A 26,605-nucleotide genomic window follows, 5' to 3' on the forward strand; every position below is an offset into this window, starting at 1 on the left:
GCTCCAAGGCGCTAAAAGGTCATGTGAGGAGTCAGAGTGAGGAGTCAGCCAATTAGAGTCGCGGAAGTGCGACAGGTGGCTCGACTCGGGACGGGTGGGGGTGGTGGAGAGGGAATAGCTAGCATTTAAAGGGCCCGGTCAGCTGACAGACGCCAGCCCGCGTCTAACCCAGGGGGCCTGGGTCTGGCTGCCCCGGGAGAGATGATGGCGGATCGAGCAGGACAAGTGCTCCTGGGCAGACCCGGGGACCCGCGGATGCCGGGGTTCTGGGGAGGCTGTAGAGTTCAGGTATTGGCCACGATCATCTTCCTGCTGCTTTTGTCTCTGGCAGAATCTGGCGCCAGGGCAAAGAATGACTTCAGCCTGGTGAGTCTCCCCTCGTATATCCCCATCCCCGACCCACGCGGGTGGTCTGTATCCAGCGTCCCCCGGGACGCGGGCTGCTGAGATCCCTCTCCTCCGAGGGACTCTCCCGCCGCTCTCGGACCCCGTTCCCTCCATCCATTCCCAACCCCTCTTCCTCAACGGGTCCTTGTCCTCTTGCCCTCTGAGTCTCCTCTTCATTCCAGCTCCTTCTCCAGCTCCAGCCTCCCAGAAGGTTCCTTCTCCCCTCAGAGCCCTTCCCCCGCTCCGAGCCCCCAGCTTGTTCCAAACTGTCCTCGGGTTCCCCTTCCTTATTCTAGGACACACACCCCCTCCCACTCTGATTCCCAGCACCCTGTCTTTCCCAGGGACACTAGACTCCGAGCCACTATTCAACCGTCCTAAAACCTGAAGTCAAATTTGTATCGATCCTTCCTCCTCCCTTCGCAGGTTCAGCCGCTGGTGACCATGGAGCAGCTGCTGTGGGTAAGCGGGAGGCAGATCGGTTCTGTGCACACCTTCCGAATTCCGCTCATCACAACCACTCCTCAGGGCACTCTCCTTGCCTTCGCTGAGGCCAGAAAAATGTCCACATCGGATGAGGGGGCCAAGTTCATTGCTCTTCGTAGGTCCTTGGACCAAGGTATAAAGATTCCTGAGTGGCAAGTGCTGGTGTTAGGCTGGATGGGTGGGGAGACTGACCTGCCCAAGGGCTCTTGACATAGGACCTCTGGGAAGGCTGGAGGCCTGAGTCCCTGAGGGGACTTAAGGAGGGAAGCAGTACAGACCAGTGATCTGGAAATTGTAATCACCTAGGGTTGAACATTCAAAATTTATTGAGCACCTGCTATATACAGGCACTGTTCTAGGTTGTGTGAATATGGCTGTGAACAAAGTAGACCAAAAATCCCTGTCCTCATGGGGCTTATTGTCTGTGGGGAGACCGACAATAAGCATAATAAATAGGCGAGTTTATTTTTTGTATTGGAAAGGGATAAATATAATGGAGAGAAATAAAACAAGATGTTGCAGATTGGTTGCAATTTTAAGTAGGTGACTTTTGAGTAAAGAAGGTGAGAGTAACCCTGAGGAAGAATGTACCAGGCAGATGTCACAAGCCTGTGACTTTTCTCCAGGAGAAAACTATTTGAGGAATGAGAAGGAGCTTGTGGGATAGGATGGAGTGAGCAAGGGTAGAATAGATAAGGTCAGACACGTAAGGCGGGGGGCGGGGGAGGCAGGTTTTTTAGGGCTCTGGGGCCATTCTAAGGCCTTGGGGCCCTAGCAAGAGGTGGAAATTAACAGGGAGAGGTAGAAAAGGCTTCGAGTGCTCACCCTGGATTTCTTCTCTTTTTTCTTTAGGCAGCACATGGTCTCCTACAGCCTTCATTGTAGATGATGGGGACACCCCGGATGGGCTGAACCTGGGGGCAGTGGTGAATGATATGGAGACAGGAGTGGTGTTTCTTTTCTATTCCCTCTGTGCTCATAAGGCTGGCTGCCAGGTGGCCTCCACTATGTTGGTGTGGAGCAAAGATGATGGTGTTTCCTGGAGCCCTCCCCGGAACCTCTCCTTGGATATTGGCACCGAGATGTTTGCCCCTGGACCAGGCTCAGGCATTCAGGTCTCTATCCTGAGATGGGTAGAGGGGGCTGCCCTTTGGAGAGTCTGGAAGATGCCCCCAGTTAGACTTTTTCCCAGGGAGAAGGACTTATGAAGTCAGATTTTCTCTTAGATGGGATTCCTTGGAAGAAAGGGGCATCCTGGGAGGAACCCCCTCCTGAGGAAAGATAGAATTTTGCCATTGTCTTCCCATGTGGGGGTTGTACACAGCTTGGTGAGTGAGCACACCAAGCATGGGTTTAAGCTCCCATACACCTCTGTGGCTGGACCCCCTTGTTTGATGCACAACCTATCCGGTGTATACCCTAGATGTCCTAAAGGAGCTTATTCTGCAAGAGTTTTTTAATTCAGGCAGTGGATACTTATGGGATCCTCCCGGGACCCTCAGTACCAAGGACAGAATTGAAGAGGACCAGATGTATTCTCACACTTAGGAGGTGATGGGTTCTCCTTCTCTACCTGTGAGCTTCTACAGTGTCTCCCTCAGTGACATCCAGCTTCCTTTCCCACAGAAACAGCGGGAGCCGCGGAAGGGCCGCCTCATCGTGTGTGGCCATGGGACACTGGAGCGGGATGGGGTCTTCTGCCTCCTGAGTGATGATCACGGTGCCACCTGGCGCTATGGCAGTGGGGTCAGCGGCATCCCCTATGGCCAGCCCAAGCGGGAAAACGATTTCAACCCTGATGAGTGCCAGGTCAGGAGTCCACGGGCTATTCCCCACCCACTCCACCGGCCCTGCCCTCCAGAGCACCATTTCACTCACAGACCCAGGATTTGCCCTGCCCCCTCCCTGGGTCTTCCTGAAGCCATTTTCCCTCTCTTCAGCCCTATGAGCTCCCAGACGGCTCAGTCGTCATCAACGCCCGGAACCAAAACAACTACCACTGCCATTGCCGAATTGTCCTCCGCAGCTATGACGCCTGTGATACCATACGGCCTCGTGATGTGACCTTCGACCCTGAGCTTGTGGACCCTGTGGTAGCTGCAGGAGCTGTAGCCACCAGCTCCGGCATTGTCTTCTTCTCCAATCCAGCCCATCCAGAGTTCCGTGAGTGTCTGTTGGGGGGGGGGGGGTCATCAGGGGAGCCCCTTTTATCTAGAGAAGGTGTGGCCACAGACCCTCCTTTTTCTGACACTGCTGCCCTCCCCAGGAGTGAACCTGACCCTGCGCTGGAGTTTCAGCAATGGTACATCATGGCGGAAAGAGACAGTCCAGCTGTGGCCAGGCCCCAGTGGCTACTCCTCACTGGCAGCCCTGGAGGGCAATGTGGGCGGGAAGGACCAGGCCCCCCAGCTCTACGTCCTGTATGAGAAAGGCCGGAATCAGTACACCGAGAGCATCTCCCTGGCCAAAGTCAGCGTGTATGGGACACTCTGAGCTGCACACCTGACACCAGAGTAGAAGGCCCTGGACTCAGCCTTCAGAACCATGGGCCCGTAGCGGGTCTGCTAGAGGTGCCTAAAAGACAGTTCCACCTGCCTGTAGACTGTAGCCTTTTGCAAAATCGATTTCTCTTTGACAGGGAAGTCACTCTTTTAGGACTACAAGCCTGGCTTCTTCCACACAGGGTGTCCTGCCCTCACTTGGGAGCACGTCCCTTCCACATCATTGCTGGCTCTGGCCCCCTACCCCCTTCTGCCTTCCTAGGGCAGTGATTGGTCCTTTTTTTAGGTGGGGTTAGGTAGGCCTGTGGAATTGGATATATTTGGACTCAGGGAATTGGGGAAGGCTGAGCTTCCTCTTTAGGGTAAGATACTGGCTATGGAGCAGGTTGGTGAAAGTACTGTAAGGGCAATATTTGGATTCAGGGTAAAGAACTAGGTGCGCCACCCACCTAGACTATTTATAAATTGAACTATTTGTAACTTAACGTTTTTAATGAAGGAGAGTGAGCACTTGTAATGTCTCTGTGGTTCTGTCCATGCAGATGCGTGTTCTTCACGTACACTTGTAAGAGGCTGGGAATGAGCTCTGTGGAAGAAGCTGCTGTTGCCCATGAAAGTCGCAGCACTTTGGCAGTTAAATCTTCTTTTCCCTTTCACATCTTCCTCATCACAGAAAAACAGATTCATCTTCCTAGGTGTCATGAGGAGTAGCAGGGGGAGCCCCATGAGATATTAAGCAATCTGCTCTGTTTTATATCTGAGATGGAGTGGGATACTGTCTTCCATCAAGCCAGGGGGCAGGTGTGTGAAATGCAGATGGAAAGCCTTTCCCAGGCCAGCCCAGCCCAGCAGAGAAATAAGCATTGTGACAATTTACCTGAGAAAATAGCACCATCCTAAGGCAGATGCTATTAAAAGAACAGATGAGTGGAAGAGCCATGCCTTTACTCCATGTGGAAAGAAAATACAATGCCTACATAAGCTTTGGTGGTCCGAATCTCAAAGACTCAGGGGGCGCTGGGTGGGTCAATTGGTTAAGCATCCTGACTCTTGGTTTCAGCTCAGGTCATGATCTCATGGTTCATGAGTTCAAACCCCACATTGGGCTCTGTGCTGACAATGTGGAGCCTGACTGGGATTCTTCTCTCCTCTCTCTGTTTCCTTTCCTTTCCTGCTCATGTTCTCTCTCTCTCTCTCTCTCTCTCTCAAAAAAAAAAAAAAAAAAAAAAAAAAATCTCCCTTTTCCTCTACCCCTCCCCCCTCTCCCTCAATAAAAATTTTAAAAAATGAAAGAATGTCAAAGACTGAGGAATAAGGGTCACATTGACATACAGTTGCAGTTTATTTTACTTTCAACTTCCTTCTCTAAGAAATGTTAGGATAATTCATTCCATCAGAAAAAGTGAAAAAATGGAATAATCTCACTGTATATGAGGATATGGTGTAATTTAATTTTGTTATATTTTATCCAGAATTTGTGGTCAATAATGTAATACTTTAATTTTTTGACTTACAGACATTTGTGAAAACAAAGGTAGAGAAAATGGGTTAATGAACCCCGTGTACACCCTATGTATCCAACGTTTGCTTCTTATTTTTTCTTTTTCACTTTGATTTTTTTTTTTTGAGAGAGAGAGAGAGAGAGGTAGAGAGAAAAATCCCAAGCTAGCTTTGCACTGTTAACACCAAGCCTGACGCAGAGCTTGATTCCACAAACTGTGAGATCATGACCTGAGCCAAAACCAAGAGTTAAATGCTTAACCAATTGAGCCACCCAGGCACCCCTCTTTGTTGAAATACTTTGAAGCAAATATCAGACCTTGTGACATTCATCCCTACCTTTTTTCCTTTTTTTTTTTTTTTTCTTTTTAAGAGCGAAAGTGCACACACAAGAGCAGGGGAGAGGGGCAGAGGGAGAGACAGAATCTTAAGCAGGCTCCACATTCAGCAAGGAGCCCAACAAGGATCCCACGACCTTGAAATATAAGCGGAGCTGAAATCGAGTCAAACAATAAACTGAGCCACCCAGGTGCCTCCACCCTTACATTCTTGAGTGTGCATCTCACCCTTTAAAATGGAACATTTTATTATGTAACCATAATGCCATTGCACACCCGTAACATTAACTCTGGTATCATCTAATACCCAGTCAATGTGCAAATTTCATCAAATGTCTCAATGTCTTATTTATAGTTGATTTGTTCAAATCAGGATCCAGGGGTGCCTGGGTGGCTCAGTCGGTTGAGCAGCTGATTTCAGCTCAGGTCATGATCTCACAGTTTGTGAGTTCCAGTCCTGCATAGGGCTCTATGCTGACAGTTTGGAGCCTGGAGCCTGCTTTGGGTTCTGTGTCTCCCTCTGTCTCTCTCTGCCCCTCACCTGCTTGTTCTCTCTCAAAAAATAAAATAAATAAAATAAAATAAAATAAATCAGGATCCAAAAAACCTACGTATTTCCTTTTTTTTTTTTTTTTTTAATTTTATTTATTTATGTTTAGGAGCGAGAGAGGCTCTGCACTGCCAGTGCAGAGTCGGATGCAGGGCTGAACCCACAAACCATGAGATCATGAGCTGAAATCAAGAATTGGATGCTTAACCGACTGAGCCACTCAAGCACCCTGAAACCCTGTACATTTTATTTTGATGTGTCTTAAACCTAGGTTGATCAATAGTCCCACCTCTCCTCTTTGTTTTTCTTGATAACACCTATGCAGAAATAAAGGCATTCATCCTATAGAACGTTCCACTCTGATGTGTCAGCTTCCTCAGAGTGTCATTTAACTCCTTCGTCTATCTTTCACATTTCCAATGATCAAACCTGAAGATTTGGCTTCCCATTCCATCTGGGGAGGGGGGGTGGTCAGTGGGACAAGATCCTTCACAGGTGCTGTGTGCTTCCTGTTGCGAGTCCTGGGGGTGGGGGGCAAGTACTGTCTGCCCCTCCCTCTCAGAGTAAAGCTGAGATTGAGCAGTGGGTTCAGATGGCCACAGCCTGACCCCTCCTTTGTAAGTTTCCCCCAACAACCTTCCAACTGTCAATTTCATTCACAGGTGGGTTTTGCCTGAATCAATTATTTTGAGGGGTTGTGAAATGTTGATTTTTAAATTCTATTATTTCTACCCCATTTGTTACCTGGAATTCTTCGGTAAAAAAAAGAGCTGTCCCTCATCAAGGCTGTTGGATTACCCTGAAGCATGGTTTGTAGGGAAAGGCAGGGTAAATGCTTAATTTCCCCCTTTTCCTTGCCAGTTGTGAGTAAACTGATGTAATACTTTGACTTGGCCAGTAAATCACACTATTAGCAACCACACAGGAGACAGAGAGGAAGAATCTCTGGCTGGCACGCGGAAGCAGGGGGATATATGAGGGGAAAAAAGAAAAGAGAACCCTGGGCAGCTTGGTTGTAGGGCTCTGCTTTTCTTTTCTTTCTTTTTTTTTTTTTTTTAAGTTTATTTTTATTTTTGAGGGAGAGGGAAACAGAGTGTGAGCAAGGGAGGGGCAGTGAGAGAGGGAGACACAGAATCCGAAGCAGGCTTCAGTCTCTGAGCTGTCAGCACAGAGCCCGACATGGGGCTCCAACTCACATTCCTCAAGATCATGACCTGAACCGAAGTCAGCCACTTAACGTAATGAGCCACCCAGGTGCCCCCAGGCTCTGCTTCTCTAATGCAGATCACGAAATAGGTATGGCATTGGAAGAATTAAGGGGGTGGCATCTGCAGCAGTTGGGACATCTGCTAATACCACTAAAAATTGCACATCTGACAAAGTCTTGCTAAACAACTTTATTAGAAATACTGGAAGAAAGAGAGGAAATGATGCCATGAATGTCTGACCCATGAGCTATTGTGTCATGAAGTAGACATGGCAGAAGGCTTGTGAAGAGTGACCATGTTCCTTCTTAGCCACCAACCCTCAGCTGAGAGAGGATTCTCCCCAGGAGTGGGTGGGGCAGAGCCCTGGGCCCCACCCCAGACCTTCAGGTTCAGTATTCTAGTAAGGGTCTGGGACCTCGCATTTAAAAAAAAAAAAAAATTTAATCTTTATTTATTTTTGAGAGAGAGAGAGACAGTGTGAGCAGGGGAGGAGCAGAGAGAGAGGGAGACACAGAATCCGAAGCAGGCTCCAGGCTCTGAGCTGCCAGCACAGAGCCCGACGCAGGGCTCGAACTCATGAACTGTGAGATCATGACCTGAGCCGAAGTTGGACGCTCAGCTGACTGAGCCACCCAGGCGCCCCTGGGACCTCGCATTTTAACAGGAACTGCAGGAGAGGCTGATGCTGGGGTCTTTAGACTGCACTTTCGGAAACTTTCTCTTAGACATTTAGCCTAGACTCAGAAAGAATAAACTTCAAAACACTGTAGAAAAGATCTCAAAAGAGAAACTAAGTAGGAAGAATTTATGTCTAAAGAAACCAATAACCCTTAAAGCTAGCAGGGTTAACCTGCTGTTTTGAAACCTACCTGTTTACCCAAGCATCTTTTTTTTTTAAGTTTTATTTACTTAATTAATCTCTACAGCCAATATGGAGCTCGAACTCACAACCCCGAGATTAAGATTCTATTGACTGAGCCAGCCAGGCACCCCATCTTGAATACCCGCCACAACAGATGGCACATGGTGGGTGCCTCATACAGGAGGAAAGACAAATCTAGGTGGGTAAGGAGCTAGTGTCGTCCCAGATGGAACGTGTTGTCCCAGATGGAACATGTTGGGAACATGTTAGAAATGCTTGACTGCCCCCCTGTCCAGAACCCCAAAGCCACCCCTACACCAAGACCTACAGAGCCAGAAGCTCTGGGGGTGGGGCCCAGCAATCAGTGTATTAACTCTCCAGGGGACTTATGCACATTCAAGTTTGAAAACCAGGATGAGAACAAATGTCAAGTGTGCAGAAAGGGTAGAAGAACTTTTTGTTGGCTTTTTTTTTTTTCTTTTAATGTAAAAGGGGAATTGGAAGGAATGTCAGGAAGCTAGAAGAGGAAGCTATAGTGCTTATCTGTACAAATGGGATGGAGCTGACTCGAGACTGAAGCCTGGTGGAGTGCCTCCTAGGTAAGCAGCCATATTCTAGCATGGAGCCCACCCCTAGCACAGCTGCCTCCCCTCACACACTCTCAGCCCTCCCCAGCGTCTTGGCTCAGAATTGAACCAACTCTGGGCTCTCTCTCCCAGTCCTCAGGCTGCCCTTAAAACAGTGGGAAAAGGTCAGGTGTGCCTGGGTTGCTCAGTTGGTTAAGTGTCTGACTCTTGGTTTAGGCTCAGGTCATGATCTTGTGGTTCCTGAGTTTGAGCCCTGCATGGGGCTCCATGTAGCCTGCTTGGTATTCTCTCTATATATATCTCTGTCCCTCCCCCATTCACACACACTCTCTCTCAAAATAAATAAACTTTAAAAAAAAAACCCACATTTTTACTGTAAGGCTTAGCCAACACAAAAGTAAGGGATCTTCACAAACCATAAATAATAGAAAGCAAGAATCCAGAAAATCAAGTGGACTTGGAGGCTCCATTTGCCCTGGGGACATCAGCCAATGCTCAGTGCCAAAATCGGGGTTTCAGTGGACCTCAGATTTGCAGTCCAAAGATAAAGCCAGGGGCCTGAGGAGGACTAGAAATTAAACAAGAACGTTCTTCCTGCCCCCTCCTTTACCCCCAACAAAGCAGGACTGTACTTTGGGTGCGTAACTTAAGGGAACACCAAAAAACTCTGGAATCAAGATAAATAATATTTGAAGGCAATATTTCTAAAAACCAAATTGGCAAACTACAGCTCACAAGCTGGCTGCCTCTTTTTGTAAACCAAGTATCTTCAGTGGGTGAACTGGCCTCCATCTTTGTTCTGGATTCAGGTGGGGGAGGCGTGTCTGGAAAACTCCTAAGAGAAGTTCATACTCCTGTGGGATTGGGACCAGAAATCACATTCTCTGTGGCCTCCAAATTTGCAAGCCACAAGTTTAGCGGCACCAGATCTTAAGTTCAGTGATAATACATGTTATTAGTCTTCTTTAAACTGTACATAATTAGGGGTGCCTGGCTGCCTGGGTCATGAGTTGAAGCCCCTCCTTGGGCCTAGAGCTTACTTTTAAAAAGTAATAGTAGGGGCACCTGAGTGGCTCAGTCGGTTAAGCGTCTGACTTCGGCTCAGGTCATGATCTTGCGGTCTGTGAGTTCGAGCCCCGCGTTGGGCTCTGTGCTGACCACTCAGAGCCTGGAGCCTGTTTCAGATTCTGTGTCTCCCTCTCTCTCTGACCCTCCCCTGTTCATGCTCTGTCTCTCTCTGTCTCAAAAATAAATAAACGTTAAAAAATTAAAAATAAAATAAAAAGTAATAGTAATAAACTATACATAATTATTATATACACTGTATATATAATATATAGATAATTGGCTTTTTGCCTCAGTATCTTAAGCCCATCTAATATTGTTATGTTCCTATCAATTAACCAATTTAAGGGACATGTATTGTTTGCCATCTATAGATCTTGATTTTGTTATTTGTTATTATTACTTTTTTTAATAATATTTTTTTAAGTTTATTTATGTATTTTGAGAGATACAGAGTGAGAGCACGAGTTGGGGAGGGGCAGAGGAAGAGGGAGAGAGAGAATCCGAAGCAAACTCCCTACTGTAAGCCCAGAGCCTGATGTGGGGCTCAATCTCTCAAAACATGAGCTCATGACCTGAGTTGAAATCAAGAGTTGGACACTTAATCAACTGAGCCACCCAGGCGCCCCAGGTTCTTTTATTTTTAAGTCCCTGGATGGGGCACGTGGGTGGCTGAGTCGGTTAAACGTCCAATTTTGGCTCAGGTCATGATCTCACGGTCCATGAGTTCGAACCCTGTGTTGACTCTGTGCTGACAGCTCAGAGCCTGGAGCCTGTTTCAGATTCTGTGTCTCCCTCTCTCTCTGACCCTACCCCGTTCATGCTCTGTCTCTCTGTCTCAAAAATAAATAAATGTTAAAAAAAAAAATTAACCCCCTGGAGATGTTGAGATGCCCTTACTACTATTGGAGGCAGGAGCCCAAGCAATATCCAGGAACTATCATGGGTTTGCTGAGGTTGTCATGCCAACCCCAACAGCATTTCACTGGCCACAATATTTTTTTAAGTTTATTTATTTATTTTGAGAGAGAGAGAGGGAGAGGCAGAGAGAGAGAGAGAGGGAGGGAGGGAGGGAGGGAGGGAGGGAGGGAGGGAGGGAGGAAGAGAGAGAATCTCAAGCAGGCTCTGTATTGTCAACCCAGAGCCTGACATGGAGCTAGAACTCATAAACTGTGAGATCATGACCCGAGCTGAGATCAAGAGGCAGGCAGATGCTTAACTGACTGAGTGAGCCAGGCTCCCCTCACTGGCCACAATTTTAAAAGCGGAGATTAGGGGAGGACAGTGTCTTAGCATGTCTGGGTATCAGCAAGGCATTTGATAAGGGCAAAGGGGACCACAGGGCAATTTCACTGGAGTCATGTATACAAAAAAGAGAGGGAATTCATTTACCACCATTGGAAGAGACTTTTATACCAACTCCTTACACATATAATACTATAAATAAAAGAAAAGAATGAATCATTTATCCTGCCTTTTCAGCAGGAACAAGTAATTCAAGTTAGACAAAATATCAGTTGATGAGATAAGTTATTTATTACTTATTTTACAGCACAATATCATCTAATAAGTGTAGGAATAATAATCAAATTAGATCATCATTTTGCAAACGAATGAAATAACTCAGGTGAAGGAGTTCAGAGCACATCACCCCAAAACATGCTGCCTTGGCATGTTGATTATTTTGTATTAAGAGCACTTGAGAAACGACAACTGCAAAAAGAGCCCTCTGGCCTTCCTTTTTCTTCCTGAAAGCAGGAGATAAACCTCCCATGTGAGAGTTGCCCTCCCTTTAGCCAGGGGAAGGAAGACATTCTCATTTTCAAGGACAAGAGGCTGAGACTCAGTGAATGCTACACTGAGACCTTGTTAAAATTATTCTGATTTCCTGTCATCTCCCCACAGTTTGGTCATTTTCCCACAACTGCCTCTTTGTTCAGTCCCACAGAAAAGCAAGTAGGTTTCACCATGTCCCTGGGTCTTCATTTCCATGTGAAGGCTCCAGTGTCATGTAAAGCTTATATTAAGTACATTTGTATGCTTCTTTCCTGCTAATTTGTCTTAATTTTCAGACCCAGCCAGGGACCCTACAAGGGTCAAGGAACACTTCCCCCCTCAAGATCCTCAGTGGTTGCTAAAATCATTAGGCTAAAGGTTGATAGAGAACTGAATATTCGTTCATATGGATTTTCATTTTTTGGCACCAATCACAAGCAGGGAGAGTACCTCAATAATGAAGGCATCTAGGGGTCACCACTTTAACTGGGCAACCAAGCTGAGATCAAGAATGGGACACATGAGGTCACAGGGTGGCTCAGTCAGTTGAGTGTCTGACTCTTGATTTCAGCTCAGGTCATGATCTCATGGTTCGTGGGATCAAGCCCTGCTTAAGGGCTCTGCACTGACAGCATGGAGCCTGCTTGGGATTCTCTCTCCCTTTCTCTGCCCTTCCCCAGCATGCACACATGCATGCTCTCTCTCTCTCTCTCTCTCTCTCAAAATAAATAAATAAACTTAAAAAGGAAAAAAAAAAAAAAAAGAAGAAGAAGAATGGGACACATAGAGGGTGCCTGGCTGGCTCAGTCAGTGGAGCATATGACTCTTGATCTCAGGGTTGTAAGTTCAATCCCCACATCGGGCATGGAGCCTACTTTAAAAACAAAACAAACAAACAAACAAACAAACAAACAAAAACCAGAATGGGACATGTAGGTATGATCCCCCTGATACTAGGCCCTGTGAAGTACATAGCATGTGGTAAACTGAAAATGACCCCCTAAAAGAATATCCACATCCTAGCCCCTGGAACCTGGGAATGCTGCCTTTCTAGGGAAAAAGAGAATCTTTGCAGGTGTAATCTAATCAAGGATTTTGAGGGGCACCTGGGTGGCTTAGTTGGTTAAGCATCCGACTCTTGGTTTCAGCTCAGGTCATGATCCCGTGGCTTCGTGGATTGGAGCCCCACATTGGGCTCTGTGCTGACAGTGTGGAGCCTGCTTGGGATTTTCTCTCTCTCCCTCTCTCTGCCCCTCCCCCACCTGCGCTGTTTCTGTCTCTCTCAAAATAAATAAATAAACTTAAAAAAAAATCAAGGATTTTGACATGGGGAGATTATCCTGGATTATCTGGTGGGTCCTAAATGCAACCATATATATGGAAAGCTGAGGAAGATTCAATGAACACAGAGTGAAGAGAAGGCAGTGTGACACAGAGGCAGATTAGAGTGATGTGACCACAAGTCACAAGAAATGCCAACAGCTACCAGGAGCTGGAAGAGACAAGCAATGGCTTCTCTCCTAGTGTCTCTGGAGGGCACAAGTCCCTGTGGACAACTTGATTTTGGCCCAATGAAACTGTTGTAGACTTCTGGCCTCCAGAACTGTGAGGGAATAAATATCTGTGGTTGTATACAGCCAAGTGAAGTGTTCTTGGCCAGACTATGTAACCACATTCTAAGTAGGCCTTTAGGGGCAACCTCCAGTTTAAAGAAAATACAGAGGAGATCCAGGAACAAGTTAAAGACACCCAGGGGGCACAATTAGACAAAGCCAATACGTGGAATACTCTACAAGATGACTGGATGACTGGCCTAGTCCCTTCGAAAGATCAATGCCCCCAGAAAGGAGAAAAGAGAAGGGTATTCTAGAATCAAAAGATGTAACATAAAATAAAGTGTTTGATCCTTGACTGGATACTGGCTCTTTAAAAAACAACAACTGGGAGCATCTGCGTGGGTCAGTTGGTTAAGCATCTGACTTGGGCTCAGGTCATGATCTCGTGGTTCTTGAGTTCAAACTCCGAGTCGGGCTCTGTGCTAATGGTGCAGAACCTGGAGCCTCCTTCGGATTCTGTGTCTCCCTCTCTTTTGCCCCTCACCTGTTCATGCTCTATCTCTCTCAAAAACAAATAAGCATTAGGGGCGCCTGGGTGGCTCAGTAGCTTAAGCGTCCGACTTTGGTTCAGGTCATGATTTCGCATGAGTTTGTGAGTTCAAGCCCCGTGTCAGGCTCTGTGCTGACAGCTTGGAGCCTGGAGCCTGCTTTGGATTCTGTGTCTCCCTCTCTCTCTGCTCTTCCCCCGCTCGTGCTCTGTCTCTGTCAATCAAAAATAAATAAATCTAAAAAAAAAAAAAAAATAGTAAGCATTAAAAAAAAAAAAACCTGCCATAAAAGACATTTGGGGAACAGTTGGAAAACTCTGAATATCAAGTATAAGTAAAAGGATGAATTATTGCCAATTTCCTTAGGTATGATAACAGTATAGTGGATATGCCTTACATTGTGGACATGCATGTTGAGGTAGAGATAAAATGTCATGATAATTCACTTTGAAATGAACCTGCTAAATGTGTATATATACACACATGTGCACACATATACACATATAATTTAATGTATATATTAATTTTCTTTTTTTTAAATTTTTTTAATGTTTATTTTTGAGACAGAGACAGAGACAGAGCAGGAGCAGGGGAGGGGCAGAGAGAGAGGGAGACACAGAATCTGAAGCAGGCTGCACAAAGCCTGTTGCGGGGCTCGAACTCAAGAACTGTGAGATCATGACCTAGGCTGAAGTTGGACACTTAACCGACTGAGCCACCCAGGTGCCCCTCTTTGGGTTTTTTTTAAGTAACCTCTAGGCCCAGGGCACCTGGGTGGCTCAGTCGGTTAAGCAACCCACTCTCGATTTCGGCTCAGATCATGATTTCACTGCATCTGGCTCTGGGCTGACAGCATGCAGCCTGCTTGGGATTCTCTCTCTGTCCCTCTCCACCTCTCAAAACAAATAAACATTTAAAAAAAAAAAAAAAAGTAAGCTCTAGGCCTAACATGGGGTTTGAACTCAGTGAACCCAAGATCAAGATTGCATGCTCTATTGGCCAAGCCAGCTATGCATCCCTAATTTTATATATAAAGACATATTTTTTTGAATATGGAAAAATGCTGACAATTGTTGGATTTAGATGTGGGTGTATTGGTGTTCTTTGTACTATTCTTCCTTCTGTTTTGTTTGTTTTTAAAAAATTTTTTTAATGTTTTTAATTTATTTTTGAAGGAGAGAGAGAGAGAGAGAGAGAGAGACAGTATGAGCGGGGGAGGGGCAGGGAGAGGAGACAGAATTCCAAGCAGGCTCCAGGCTCTTAGCTGGCAGCACAGAGCCCGATGCGGGGCTCAAACCTACAAACTGTGAGATCACCTGAGCTGAACCCCGACGCTCACCCGACTGAGCCACTGAGGTGCCCTTGTTTGTTTTTAATTTGCATCCAAGTTAGCTAGCATACCATGCGATAATGATTGTAGGGGTAGTTTCCAGTGATACATCTCCTATGTATAACACCCAGTGCTCATCCCAACAAGTGTCTTCCTTAATGCCTCCTTACCCATTTAGCCCATCCCCCACCCACAATCCCCCCCCAGCAATTCTGTTTCTTCTCTGTATTTAAGAGTCTCCTTGGCTAAAATGAACAAATCAGGAGACTATAGATGCTGGAGAGGATGTGGAGAGACAGGAACCCTCTTGCACTGTTGGTGGGAATGCAAACTGGTGCAGCTGCTCTGGAAAACAGTGTGGAGGTTCCTCAGAAAATTAAAAATAGACCTACCCTATGACCCAGGAATAGCACTGCTAGGAATTTACCCAAGGGATACAGGAGTGCTGATGCATAGGGGCACTTGTACCCCAATGTTTATAGCAGTACTTTCAACGATACCCAAATTATGGAAAGAGCCTAAGTGTCCGTCAACTGATGAATGGATAAAGAAATTGTGGTTTATATACACAATGGAGTACTACGTGGCAATGAAAGAATGAAATATGGCCTTTTGTAGCAACATGGATGGAACTGGAAAGTGCTATGCTAAGTGGAGTAAGTCATACAGAGAAAGACAGATATCATATGTTTTCACTCTTATGTGGATCCTGAGAAACTTAACAGAAGACCATGGGGGACGGGAAGGGGAAAAAAAATTTAGAGAGGGAGGGAGGCAAACCATAAGAGACTCTTAAAAACTGAGAATAAACTGAGGATTGATGGGGGGTGGGAGGGAGGGGAAAGTGGGTGATGCGCAATGAGGAGGGCACCTGTTGGGATGAGCACTGGGTGGTGTATGGAAACCAATTTGACAATAAATTTCATATTTAAAAAAAAGAAAAATACAGAAAGAACCTGTTAAACATTAAGCTGTTAATTATAAAAAGAAGTCCCTTATGTTTTGTCCCCCTCCCTGTTTTTATATTATTTTTGCTTCCCTTCCCTTAATGTTCATCTGTTTTGTATCTTAAAGTTCTCATATAGTGAAGTCATATGATATTTGTCTTTCTCTAATTTTGCTTAGTATAATACCCTCTAGTTCTATCCATGTAGTTGCAAATGGCAAAATTTCATTCTTTTTGATTGCTGAGTAATACTCCATTGTACATATATACCACATCTTCTTTATCCATTCATCCGTGGTTGGACATTTGGGCTCTTTCCATACTTTGGCTATTGTCGGTAGCGCTGCTATAAACATTGGGGTGCATGTGCCCCTTTGAAACAGCACACCTGTGTCCCTTGGATAAATACCTAGTAGTGCAATTCCTGAGTCATAGGGTAGTTCTATTTTTAACTTTTTGAGGAACCACCATACTGTTTTCCAGGGTGACTGCACCAGTTTGCACTCCCACCAGCAATGCAAAAGAGATCCTCTTTCTCTGCATCCTACCAACATTTGTTGTTGCCTGAGTTGTTAACGTTAGCCATTCTGACAGGTGTGAGGTGGTATCTCATTGTGGTTTAAAAACTTCAGGGGCACCTGGCTGGCTCAGTCAGTAGAGCGTGCGACTCTTGATCTCGGGGTAGTAGGTTTGAGCCCAACATTGGGCATAGAACTTACTTTTAAAAAAAGTTTAATGGGCACCTGGGTGGCTTAATCAGTTAAACTCCCAACTCTTGGTTTCAGCTCAGGTCATGATCTCGAGGTTCGTGGGTTCAAACCCCACACTGGGCTCTGTCCTGACAGCGTGGAGCCTGCTTGGGATTCTCTCTCCCTCTCTCTGTCCCTCCCCTTCTCACACTCTCTCTCAAAATAAACTTAAAAAAGACTTTCATAATAAAAGGTTTAAACACTAGTTTTTGTAACAATTGCTTGGTCTCCTTTAGAAGAAAACAATCTGGCGTGGAGCACAGCCACTCTGTAAGCTGCTAGAAAATAGGAGGCTCCCTGATCCAGAGTCACAAGACCCTTTAGAAACAGCTCCCACACCCCCAGCCCCAGTTTATTACCTGATGTCAGCAAATAACTGGGGTTTATTGGTCACATCTCTATCTTTGCGACATTCTTTAGAATTCAATGGGTTAATGCCAGGCAATAGTTAGCCTAGCGTGTGACATACTTCCACCTGATTCACCTGACTGCCAGCAATAACATTTAGCAGTCAGCAAGTACTTTAAAGGGACAGCCTGTTTCCTTCCTCTTTGGGAAATAACACAGCAACCACAAGATAATCATGGAAAAGTGGGACAGGATTAACGGACAAGAAATATTACAATAAACTAACAGATGGCCCTGAGCTGCTCAAATCCACATGCCCCCATGTGCCACTGGGCAGAGCTGTTCTGGCTGTGGCATTTGTAACAAGCCAACAAGGTGACGGCAGCTCTAAACAAACAATGCCAAAGGTTGGAGCATCTCATTACATTCTTCATGTTAACTTCCTTTTCAAATTATTCACTCATTTTTTCTGCTCCACATTATGGATTTCTCCTTCCACTTACTAATTTGCTGTTCAGTTGTTGTTTATTATGCTTAGGTACTTGCTTATTTCAATTTTAGAATTTCTATTTGTCTCATTTGTTTTTTTATTTAAAAAAATATATAAAGATTTTATTTTCAAGTAATCTCTGTACCTAGCATGGGACCCCAACTTACAACCCCGAGATCAAGAGTCACATGCTTCTTCTGAATGAGCCAGCCAGGCGCCCCTCGTTTGTTTCTAATTTAAATCCACTTGCTCTTTCTTTGTAATACCCTGTTTGGCACAGCAGATTAAATTCTTTCCTTTATCTCTTCGATAAAGGATAAATACCTGGTAGTGCAATTGCTGAGTCATAGGGTAGTTCTATTTTAACTTTTTGAAGGACCTCCATACTGTTGTCCAGAGTGGCCGTACCAGTTTGCACTCCCACCAGCAATACAACTTCAGCCTTCACACATGCTGTTCTTTGAGTTGCTTAGCTATAAAGTCCTGTTACTGAGCCTGCTGATTTGTTCCTGTTGGTGCGGATGCCAGTGTTTTTGACTAGCTCATTTTGATGTTTTCCAAGGGAGCTCCATGTGTGAGCTTCAGAATCTGCAGGTGTCCCTGGAGAGTGACTTAGCTATTGCCCTTGCTCAGCCCTTCAGGAGTCATAGGTCCCAAACTGTGTTTTTATTAATAATTCAGACATACAAAAATATGAAAAACTATACAATGAGCTCCCATGTACACTGCTCTGACTACATCACACTCTCTACTCCCCCCCTTGTCACAGCCCAGGTAACTACTAGGTGGAATTTAGTATTTAGCAATCCTATGCATTTCTTTTACTATACTTTAAGCAATAGTTTAGCTGTAAACTTGTTTGTGTTTTAATTTTTTAATGTTTATTTATTTTTGAGAGAGACACAGCTTGAGTAGCAAAGGGGCAGAGAGAGGGAGACCCAGAATTCCAAGCAGTCTCAAGGCTCTGAGCTGTCAGCACAGAGCCTGACATGGGGCTTGAACTCACAGCCCTGAGATCAAGACCTGAGCTGAGATGAAGAGCCGGACGCTTCACTCGCTGAGGCACCCAGGTGCCCCTAGCTGTAAATGTCTTTAAACATTACATACAAATGTATTCTTTTGTGACTTGCCTTTTTTCCCTTCACATTAGTTTGTGAGAATAATCCACCCTACTACGTTAGTCATACCACTACTGCATGTAACACATCACGCTCTGTTATATTGTATAAAAATACCACAATTATGTCCATTTTCCTGTTGGAGAACATTTAGGTTGTTTCCTCCCCCCACCCTGACAAACAATCACCCATTACCACCAAGGACTTTTGTGTACATAATCTTTCTATATGCATGTATGTTTTAGGGTGTATTACCAGAAGTGGAAACACTGGGTTGAAGTGAATGTGCATCATACTCAGTATGTATTGCCAAATTGTTTTCCAAATAGACTATATAAAGTCACGGTGCCACAATGTCCAAAACCGTTTTTAAGTTTCTTTCTCCGCTCTAGGATTTCCTCACAACCCAAATTATATCCACGAGCTCGTATGGCACAAGTTTCAGTCTACCCCACAGACCAAGGGATGTGGTTGTTGACCCCAGCCAGCAAGCAAAATCTTTTCTCCCTGAACATTGACAGGAGAGTGCCCGCCAGCTCCTGGCTTAATGCTATATGGCTAGAGCAGAGTGGAGAGTAGGAAATGAGGTTAGAGACAACAGAGCTAGACTTGGGAAGACCTTGTTGGATGGTCCTTGCAAAGACTTTGGCTTTCACTCTCAGTGAAATGGGAGCCACTGCAGGATTCTGAGCAGCGGAGAGACGAGTCCCAAGTTATGGTTTGGAGGGAAACTTCTGGCTGCTGTGTGGATATAAGACTGTAATAGGAAAAAATAAAATAAATAAAATTTAAAAAGACTGTAACAGGGTAAAGGTGGAAGCCAGGAGACCAGTGAGGAGGCTGTGGCAATCATGTAGGCGAGCTGATGATAGCTCCTACCAGAGTGGAATGGTAATGGAGGTATGAGATGCAGTCAGATTTGGGTGTTATTTTTAAAGTAGTGCCAGCATGAGGTGCTGACAAATTGGATACAGCATGTAAGGATGGGAGACTATTCAAACTAACATGCATATATAAGATTAATGACACAAGTCGGTGGTGGGGGGAGCTTGGTTGGCTCTGTCAGTAGCAACAGTGGTGTAACTAACATGCCAACATGGGTTAATCTCTCAAAGATAATGTGAAGAGAAAAGGCAAGTCACAGAATACATACACAGTATGTAATGTTTAAGACCATTTACAGCTAAACAACGTATCGTTTAGAATTACACGTAACATAAAGAAGTCAAGAGGACTCCCAAGTGTTCTGGCCTGAGCAACTGGTAGGGAAGAGGTGTCACCTGGGGAGGCTAGCAGAATGGCCAGTGGCTGAGGACTCCAGAGATCAGAGGCCTGGAGAGGCTAGGCTCTGGAGGCTCACCGTCTGCAGTGGCCGAGAGAGGCCAGTCTCTGCTTAGAGTAACTGTAGAAAGCTGTGAGATCTTGCCAGTGGGTTAGGTGGAAGGACGGTTTACTTCTGAAGTTGCTTCTCTTGTCGAGTAGGGGGAGGGCGAGATGAAGAAAAGAGTGTTTTGGGACAGAAGTCTTAACCAATCACCATCACTCCTGGAGGAACGCTGTGGGGCTCAAGGATATAGAAGGCTGAAACATGATTTCCATGCCTGAAATAAAGCCGTATAACCATCTTCACCATGGCTATAGCTCCATCTTATACCCCAAACCTGGGGCTGGCACAGGAAGGAGGGTCCCAACACCCAGGGGAAAACTTGGATCACACAAATAAGGGCAAGAGGGCACTGGGTGGCTCAATCAGTTGAGCATTCGCCTCTTGATTTCAGCTCAGGTCATCTCATGCTTCATGAGATTCAGCCCCTTGTTGGGCTTTGGGCTGACAACATGGAGCCTGCTTGGGATGCTCTCCCCCCCTCTCTCAAAACAAACTTAAAAAAAAAGATTGTTTCTCTCTGTCCCTCCCCTCCCCACCCCCTGGTTTTTAAGTTTTATAAACTTAAAAACAAATAAGGGCAAGAGAATGTATTAGAGACCCTAGGGACAAGAAAGGAAGTTGACCATCTACTTACTAGTGCCATCAGGGACTAAGGATGAGTGTGTGAGGTACCAACTAGGCTATGCACATTAATGATTAAGCTATTTCAAATAAGATTGTAGGTAATACCTAAATAAGGTTTAACATGTTTGTGCCAGGCATGGTTTAAGTTCGTTTGCATATATTTAAACCTAAAAATTCTTGGGGCGACTGGGTGGCTCAGTCCGTTAAGTGCCAACTTCGGCTTAGGTTATGATCTCGTGGTTTGTGGGTTTGAGCCCCCACCCCGTGCTGACAGCTCAGAGCCTACAGCCTGTTTTAGATTCCACGTCTCCCTCTCTCTCTGCCCCTACCTCACTTCCACTCTCTCAGAAACAGACATTTAAAAATTTTTAAATAAACCTAGTAATTCTTTGTAAGGGTAGGTACTCCACTGACAAATGAGAAAATTGTGAGTGGATAAGTAACTCAGCCAAAGTTAATCAGTCTTGCTCCAGAATCTTAACCAGTCCCCTATACATTGTGATACTATTAACCTAAAAAATGCACCTGGGTGGTTCAGGCGGTTAAGCGGCCGACTTCGGCTCAGGTCATGATCTCGTGGTCGGTTGAGTTCGAGCCCCGAGTCGGGCTCTATGCTGACAGCTCAGAGCCTGGAGCCCGTTTCAGATTCTGTGTCTCCCTCTGTCCCTCCCCCACTCATGCTGTCTGTCTCAAAAATAAATGTTAAAAAAAAAAAATTTTTTTTTAAATGCACTTACAAACAGATGTCCTCATAGACTACCAAAAACACCTGTCAACATAGTTTTTAGGACTTTTTTTCCAAAAAATGGACAGAAATGTGTATGGGAGGGTGGAATCGAACAAAAAAATCAAGTTGCAGTAAAACTACATGAACAATTATCCCATATTTATTAAGTTCAAAAAGATACAAAACCCAGTATGTCGTTTAGAGATACATTCAATGTAAAACTCTACGTCAGGGAAGGGAATGATACAGGCACAATTCAGCTGGGTAGTTTCCTGAGTGGCAGGGATTAGAAGCAAATTGAATCAAAGGCAGGTTTGCTTCAGTTACTGGTAATGTTCTAAAGCTGGGTGACCAGTGTAACAAACAAAGGAATTTGAATCCAGACCGATACTCTCTGGCCTTAGGCAAATTATCTAACATCCTGAGCCTTTCCTTGCCTGTGAAGTGGGGTAGATAACATCAAAGTTGCAAGGTTGAGTTTTAAGAATTCAATGAAGTGAAGCACATGAAAAGCTTAGCACACATCCAAACACTAAATATTTGCTGGCTGCGAAGATAAAACACAATGATGCCTGAGAGCCAAATACAATTATGTGCTTGGGACTGATCATAAAGCAGTGTATTCCTAGAGGTAATTATTCAGAAATCTGTAGAGAAAAAAGCCAAAGTCTCCTCGTACCCTCACCCCCCATCCCAGTCCCAATCCCCTCCACAAAAGTAACATTATCTGCTAGCAGGCTAGTTTGTTCTTGTCCTAAAAACAAAAGAGCCCAAGTGAAGGATTTTAAAAAACTTTAATCAAATATTCCCTACTTTAACCCAAGTTTTAGATAACAAGTCGCTGTTAAACAGGTCTAATCCTCAAATTCTGGGCCAAGCACCAAGGCCAAGGAACCCTTTACCAGAGAATAGCAATGGGAGCTGCAGACTAAACTGTCCTCCAGAGAGTATCAACCAGGGCAATTTGGGGAAGAAAAAAAATAAAACTAGTAAAGGTGATCAAGGAATATAAAGGTTGGGAAAAATCTTTGCTAATTTCCAGGGGTGGAGGCCAAGCTGGAAACGTTCAGTAGGAAAATACAGAAGAAATGTAATTTTTAAAAGATGGTTAATAGGTAGGGGCACCTAATACAGCATAAAACTCTTGATCTTGGGGTTGTGAATTCAAGCCCCACACTGGAGGTAGAGATTACTTAAAATAGTAAAAGTTAAAGTAGCAAATGTTTTAAAATTTTTTAATTTTTTTTTTTAACATTTATTTTTGAGACAGAGACAGAGGATAAACGGGGGAGGGGCAGAGAGAGAGGGAGACACAGAATCTGAAGCAGGCTCCAGGCTCTGAGCCATCAGCCCAGAGCCCGACGCAGGGCTCAAACTCATGGACCGCGAGATCGTGACCTGAGCTGGTCAGACGCTTAATCGACTGAGCCACCCAGGCGCCCCAGTAGCAAATGTTTTAAAGAGGAGTTGGGGACTCCTAGGTGGCTCAGTTGGTTAAGTGTCCGACTTTGGTACAAGTCATGATCTCGCAGTTTGCGTTTGAGCCCCACATGGGGCTCTGTGCTGACTGCTTAGAACCTGGAGCCTGCTTCAGATTCTGTCTCCCTCTCTCTGTCCCTCACCTGCTCCCGTTCTCTCTCAAAAATAAACATTAAACAAGAAAGAGATGCCCCTCCCTTACTCACACTCTCTCAAAATTAAAAAACAAAACAAAGAATGAGTTAATAGATAGAACCAAACCCGTGCTAAAACTGTTACAACTGGGAGTAGTGATGATAGGTATAGGGTAGACAGGCAATCTTATGGACACAGGCCACGAGCATAAACTGGTATGAAATATACCATGCATTGTTTTGCCTATTAAACCCTTTCAAATTTTACTTTTGAAATGTATTATTCTACAACACAACTTCAAATGGGTACAAACAACAGGGTATATAGCATGACTAGAAATCTAAATGCCCTCCTCCTAGAAACTGGGTAATTTATAATATAATCTTAAAACAACACAAATCTGTACACGCTGGTGGGTAGGAAACCATCTTTGAAATAGTCCAAGTATGGATCTTTTTTCCCCAATTTTTACTGTGGTTGGCTACACATAAAACTTACCATCTTAACCATTTTTAAGCACACATTTCACTAATACTAAGCAACCAACACCACCATCTATCTCCAGAATTCTTTATCTTGTAAACTGAAATTCTATATCCATTAAACTCCATTTACCCCTTTCCCCAGCCCCTGGCAACTAGCACAGGCATGGGTTTTTTTTTAAATATTTATTTTGGAGATAGTGCAAGCAGGGGAGGGACAAAGAGAAGGGTCCAGAGGATCCAAAGTGGGCACCATGCTGACACCAGTGAGCCTGAACCCACGAACTATGAGATCATAACGCAAGGCAAAGTCAGGCACTAAACCCACTGAGCCACAGTGGTGACGTTTTGTTGTTTTTAACTTTAATACTTATTCTTGAAAGAGACAAAGTGGGGGGGAGGGGAGAGAGACACAGAATCTGAAGCAGGCTCCAGGTGTGCAGCAAAAAGCCAGACGAAGGGCTCAAACTCACAAACCGGTGATCATGACCTGAGCTGAACGCAAGCTAAGTGCCTGTGTTAACATTTCGACATCCTAAAAATCTTCACTACTTGTTAAGTACATCCAACCCATTAGAATCCTATGGCAGACCACCTAGAAATGCTTAATGTTAGCGTCAACCTAGTTTTTTATCCTGTATATAGCTGCGAAGAGACATAGCTAGATGTCAACTGTGATGCTCATTCACAGTTACCTTTCACTTCCCTAAATCTTTTTGTACGACTTTGCTTATACAAAAACCAAACTTTTACTTTGCTCTAAAGCATTTTATTAGAATCCTTTTGACAAGACCAAGTATTTGATTACAATGAAGCAAAGTGGTCTGAATGATATTTAAATATCTCAAAATTTCTATGCAATTTTTTTTCTCAAGTTCAAAGCTGCTCACAGGTTAATGCAGGACAGCTAGATGGAAGTTCCTAGGATTTGCTCAACACCAAATAAGACACATCCTCTCGTTAGCAAAATCCTGAAATTCATAAAAGAACATCTATTAGAAACACGCACACAACTGGAATTAAAACATGAACTTGGGTGGGTAGAGAAAGCAGGAGTGATTCGTGGTTTCAAATATCCTCAGAGAAATGTTAATGGTCCAAGAAAGTTACCATTACCATTCTGGGGCTGAAGAGAAACTGGTACTCACCATAGGAGCCAGGGAGAAAGGACATGGCTCTTCACTCCTCATTGCAGCCCAAAGATTCAAGTGGCAGGAGCCACTATCTAGGCGACCCAGAAGTCTCACCAGCACTTCTCCAAGAGGCTAAGTTCCCAACTTCAGCCATTCAGTCACCAGATTAGACACTGATCTGTAAAAGGGCACTGCTCCAAGTAGGCTTCTAGAATAATCAGGCTAGAAAAGTAAAAAGACAACCATCGAGAAGCACAAGCAAATTTAAAGGCCCTCCTGTTGGCCCCTTCTCAGACCCAAGCCTCCAGTTCTCCAAATGAGTCAGAACTTAATTTTTGACATCAAGCCCAGCATCAGAGACTCTAGTCTGAGACAATCATCATTCCCAATTTAGGGAGACCTGGATGAAGGCAGGTGATTCTGAGAAGCGATGTAATACACTGAAAGACAATGGTCTTTCATCCAATATAAATAAGGATGCAGCAAAATAAGAGTGCAGAGATGGCAAACTCAAGACTTAAATTACAGTGAAAAAAAATCCAAAATTGTGCGTGTGCACACACACAGAACCAAAAAACCTCCACTGGGGAATACAGAATGTACAGTAAGGAGGCAGGTTTAACCACAATTAGGCAAATGTATAAAAAGTTACCAAAATTTTTTAAAAAGTTCAAGAGGGGCATCTGGGTGGCATATCAGACTTTGGCTCAGGTCATGATCTCAGGGTTCGTGGGCTCAAGCCCCACATCAGATTCTGTGCTGGCAGCTCAGAGCCAGGAGCTTGTTTCAGATTCTGGGTCTCCCTCTCTTTGCCATCACACTCGCGCTCTCTTAAAAATTAATAAAACATTGGGATGCCTGGGTGGCTCAGTCGGTTAAGCGCGGGACTTCGGCTCTGGTCGTGATCTCACAGCTTATGGGTTCGAGCTGGCCATCAATCAGGTTCTGCACCCCTTCATGCTGTCTCCCTCTCTCAGAAATAAACGTTAAAAAAAAAAAGACTTCACAGTGACCCCATGAAAAGAGTGTTCTGGGATCAAAACAGTCTGAGAAGCACGGAGAAGAATCTCACACTTAATACTCACCTTTATTCAAAGGTAACACACGGCGAGCACCTTAAAACACCTAGTGGAAAAATGAAACACAGGGATAGGCCACACTTGTGTTTTCTGGCCACGAGCTTCTCCCCAGCACAGGTACCAGGAAGACCCAGCCCGGGGGAGGGAGATGGTCAGCGCGCTGCGGTGACGGCGTCAGCGAGACACTCAGAATCACCTGGGTTCATCATCACCCCCGTCTTCCCCAAGGCCACCGCCAGCCATTCCATCTCGCACAATCCACTCACCCTCGTGGCGCTGCGAACCAGCCTACGAAGACCAGGGCCCTGGGAAGAAACCCATAAGTCAGCAGGGGCCAGGGGCGACCCCAGCCGAGTACCCCCCCTGCCCTGGGCTGGGTCAGTTCCAAACGATGGCGTCACGTACACATCAGAAACTCTAGTCTGTAATGGCAATTCATCCTGCTCAGCCCGAGACTGCGGTCCCCTCACCCAACAGGAACCCGAGATACCTACACGAAGGAAGCTTGGCAGAGACAGCGCAGGTCGCCGGGGCCGCCGCCTCCCCCTGGCGTAGGGGATGGCGCCACAGCAGCCCCCCGGCGCAACACAGCTCGCGGACATTCTCCAGAGGCAAGTGCATGCACAAAGAGAACTATAATGGCGGAGTCCCGGCTATTTATGGCGACGTGGGGTCGGGGGCCTGACGGGTATGGCTGTCTTCGTCGATGCCTGTTCGACCCACGGCATTTTCCCCTTCGTTCAAACAAGAATAAAGCAAGTGAAAGAGAGGCCAGGAGTGAATGTTTCACACTCTTCCGGGCAAATAATTCAGACCTATTTTGTTAATTTTGAAAAACAAAAGATAGATGACCGTCTCTCCATCGGCCGGGCCGGAGACAGTCCCTGGCGCGGCAGGAAGCCTGCGCAGCTGAAAGCCTGCGCAGCTGAGTGCTTTTCCTTATTGGCCTCCCGGGCTGACAAGTCCCCGCTGGAGTAACTCCTCCCTCGTCCTCACCAGTTCGGGGTCCTGGTCACGCTCAGAGACTGTCACCTGTTCTGTCTAGCCAGCGAAATCTGAATTCACCGCCCACTCCAGCCCGCAGACCTATCAGTCACATTAACCTTAGTGTCTTTTTTTTTTAACAGCTTTATTAAGATATAAATAACATGCAATAAACAGTTTTTTAACATAGACCATTTGATAACTTAAAAAACAAATCTAACCTTTTAAGT

At 45.3% G+C, this 26,605-nt stretch overlaps 1 protein-coding gene, 1 long non-coding RNA gene and 2 other non-coding genes across 4 annotated transcripts; 1 reads left to right on the plus strand and 3 right to left on the minus strand.

Annotated features, from left to right (window-relative positions):
- The first annotated feature begins 113 nt into the window (after nt 1-113).
- NEU1 (neuraminidase 1) lies at nt 114-4,569 on the plus strand. Its single transcript, XM_015081685.3, has 6 exons — nt 114-366; nt 814-1,006; nt 1,726-1,988; nt 2,500-2,682; nt 2,814-3,036; nt 3,140-4,569. Exons 1-6 carry the CDS (start codon nt 202-204, stop codon nt 3,364-3,366), a joined length of 1,254 nt encoding a protein of 417 aa, XP_014937171.3. The 5' UTR covers nt 114-201; the 3' UTR covers nt 3,367-4,569.
- Nucleotides 4,570-23,926: 19,357 nt separating this feature from the next.
- LOC106983503 (uncharacterized) lies at nt 23,927-26,179 on the minus strand. Its single transcript, XR_001431526.3, has 5 exons — nt 25,886-26,179; nt 25,658-25,696; nt 25,398-25,437; nt 24,328-24,534; nt 23,927-24,150 (listed from the first exon to the last, which is right to left on the minus strand). It is a non-coding gene; the product is annotated as an uncharacterized LOC106983503 (long non-coding RNA).
- Nucleotides 24,631-24,699, minus strand: LOC113598985 (small nucleolar RNA SNORD52). The gene has a single exon (XR_003419740.1). It is a non-coding gene; the product is annotated as a small nucleolar RNA SNORD52 (small nucleolar RNA).
- LOC113598988 (small nucleolar RNA SNORD48) lies at nt 25,542-25,604 on the minus strand. The gene has a single exon (XR_003419743.1). It is a non-coding gene; the product is annotated as a small nucleolar RNA SNORD48 (small nucleolar RNA).
- Nucleotides 26,180-26,605: the final 426 nt, after the last annotated feature.

The sequence above is a fragment of the Acinonyx jubatus genome, chromosome B2 (genome assembly GCF_027475565.1).
Source record: "Acinonyx jubatus isolate Ajub_Pintada_27869175 chromosome B2, VMU_Ajub_asm_v1.0, whole genome shotgun sequence".
NCBI lineage: Eukaryota > Metazoa > Chordata > Mammalia > Carnivora > Felidae > Acinonyx > Acinonyx jubatus.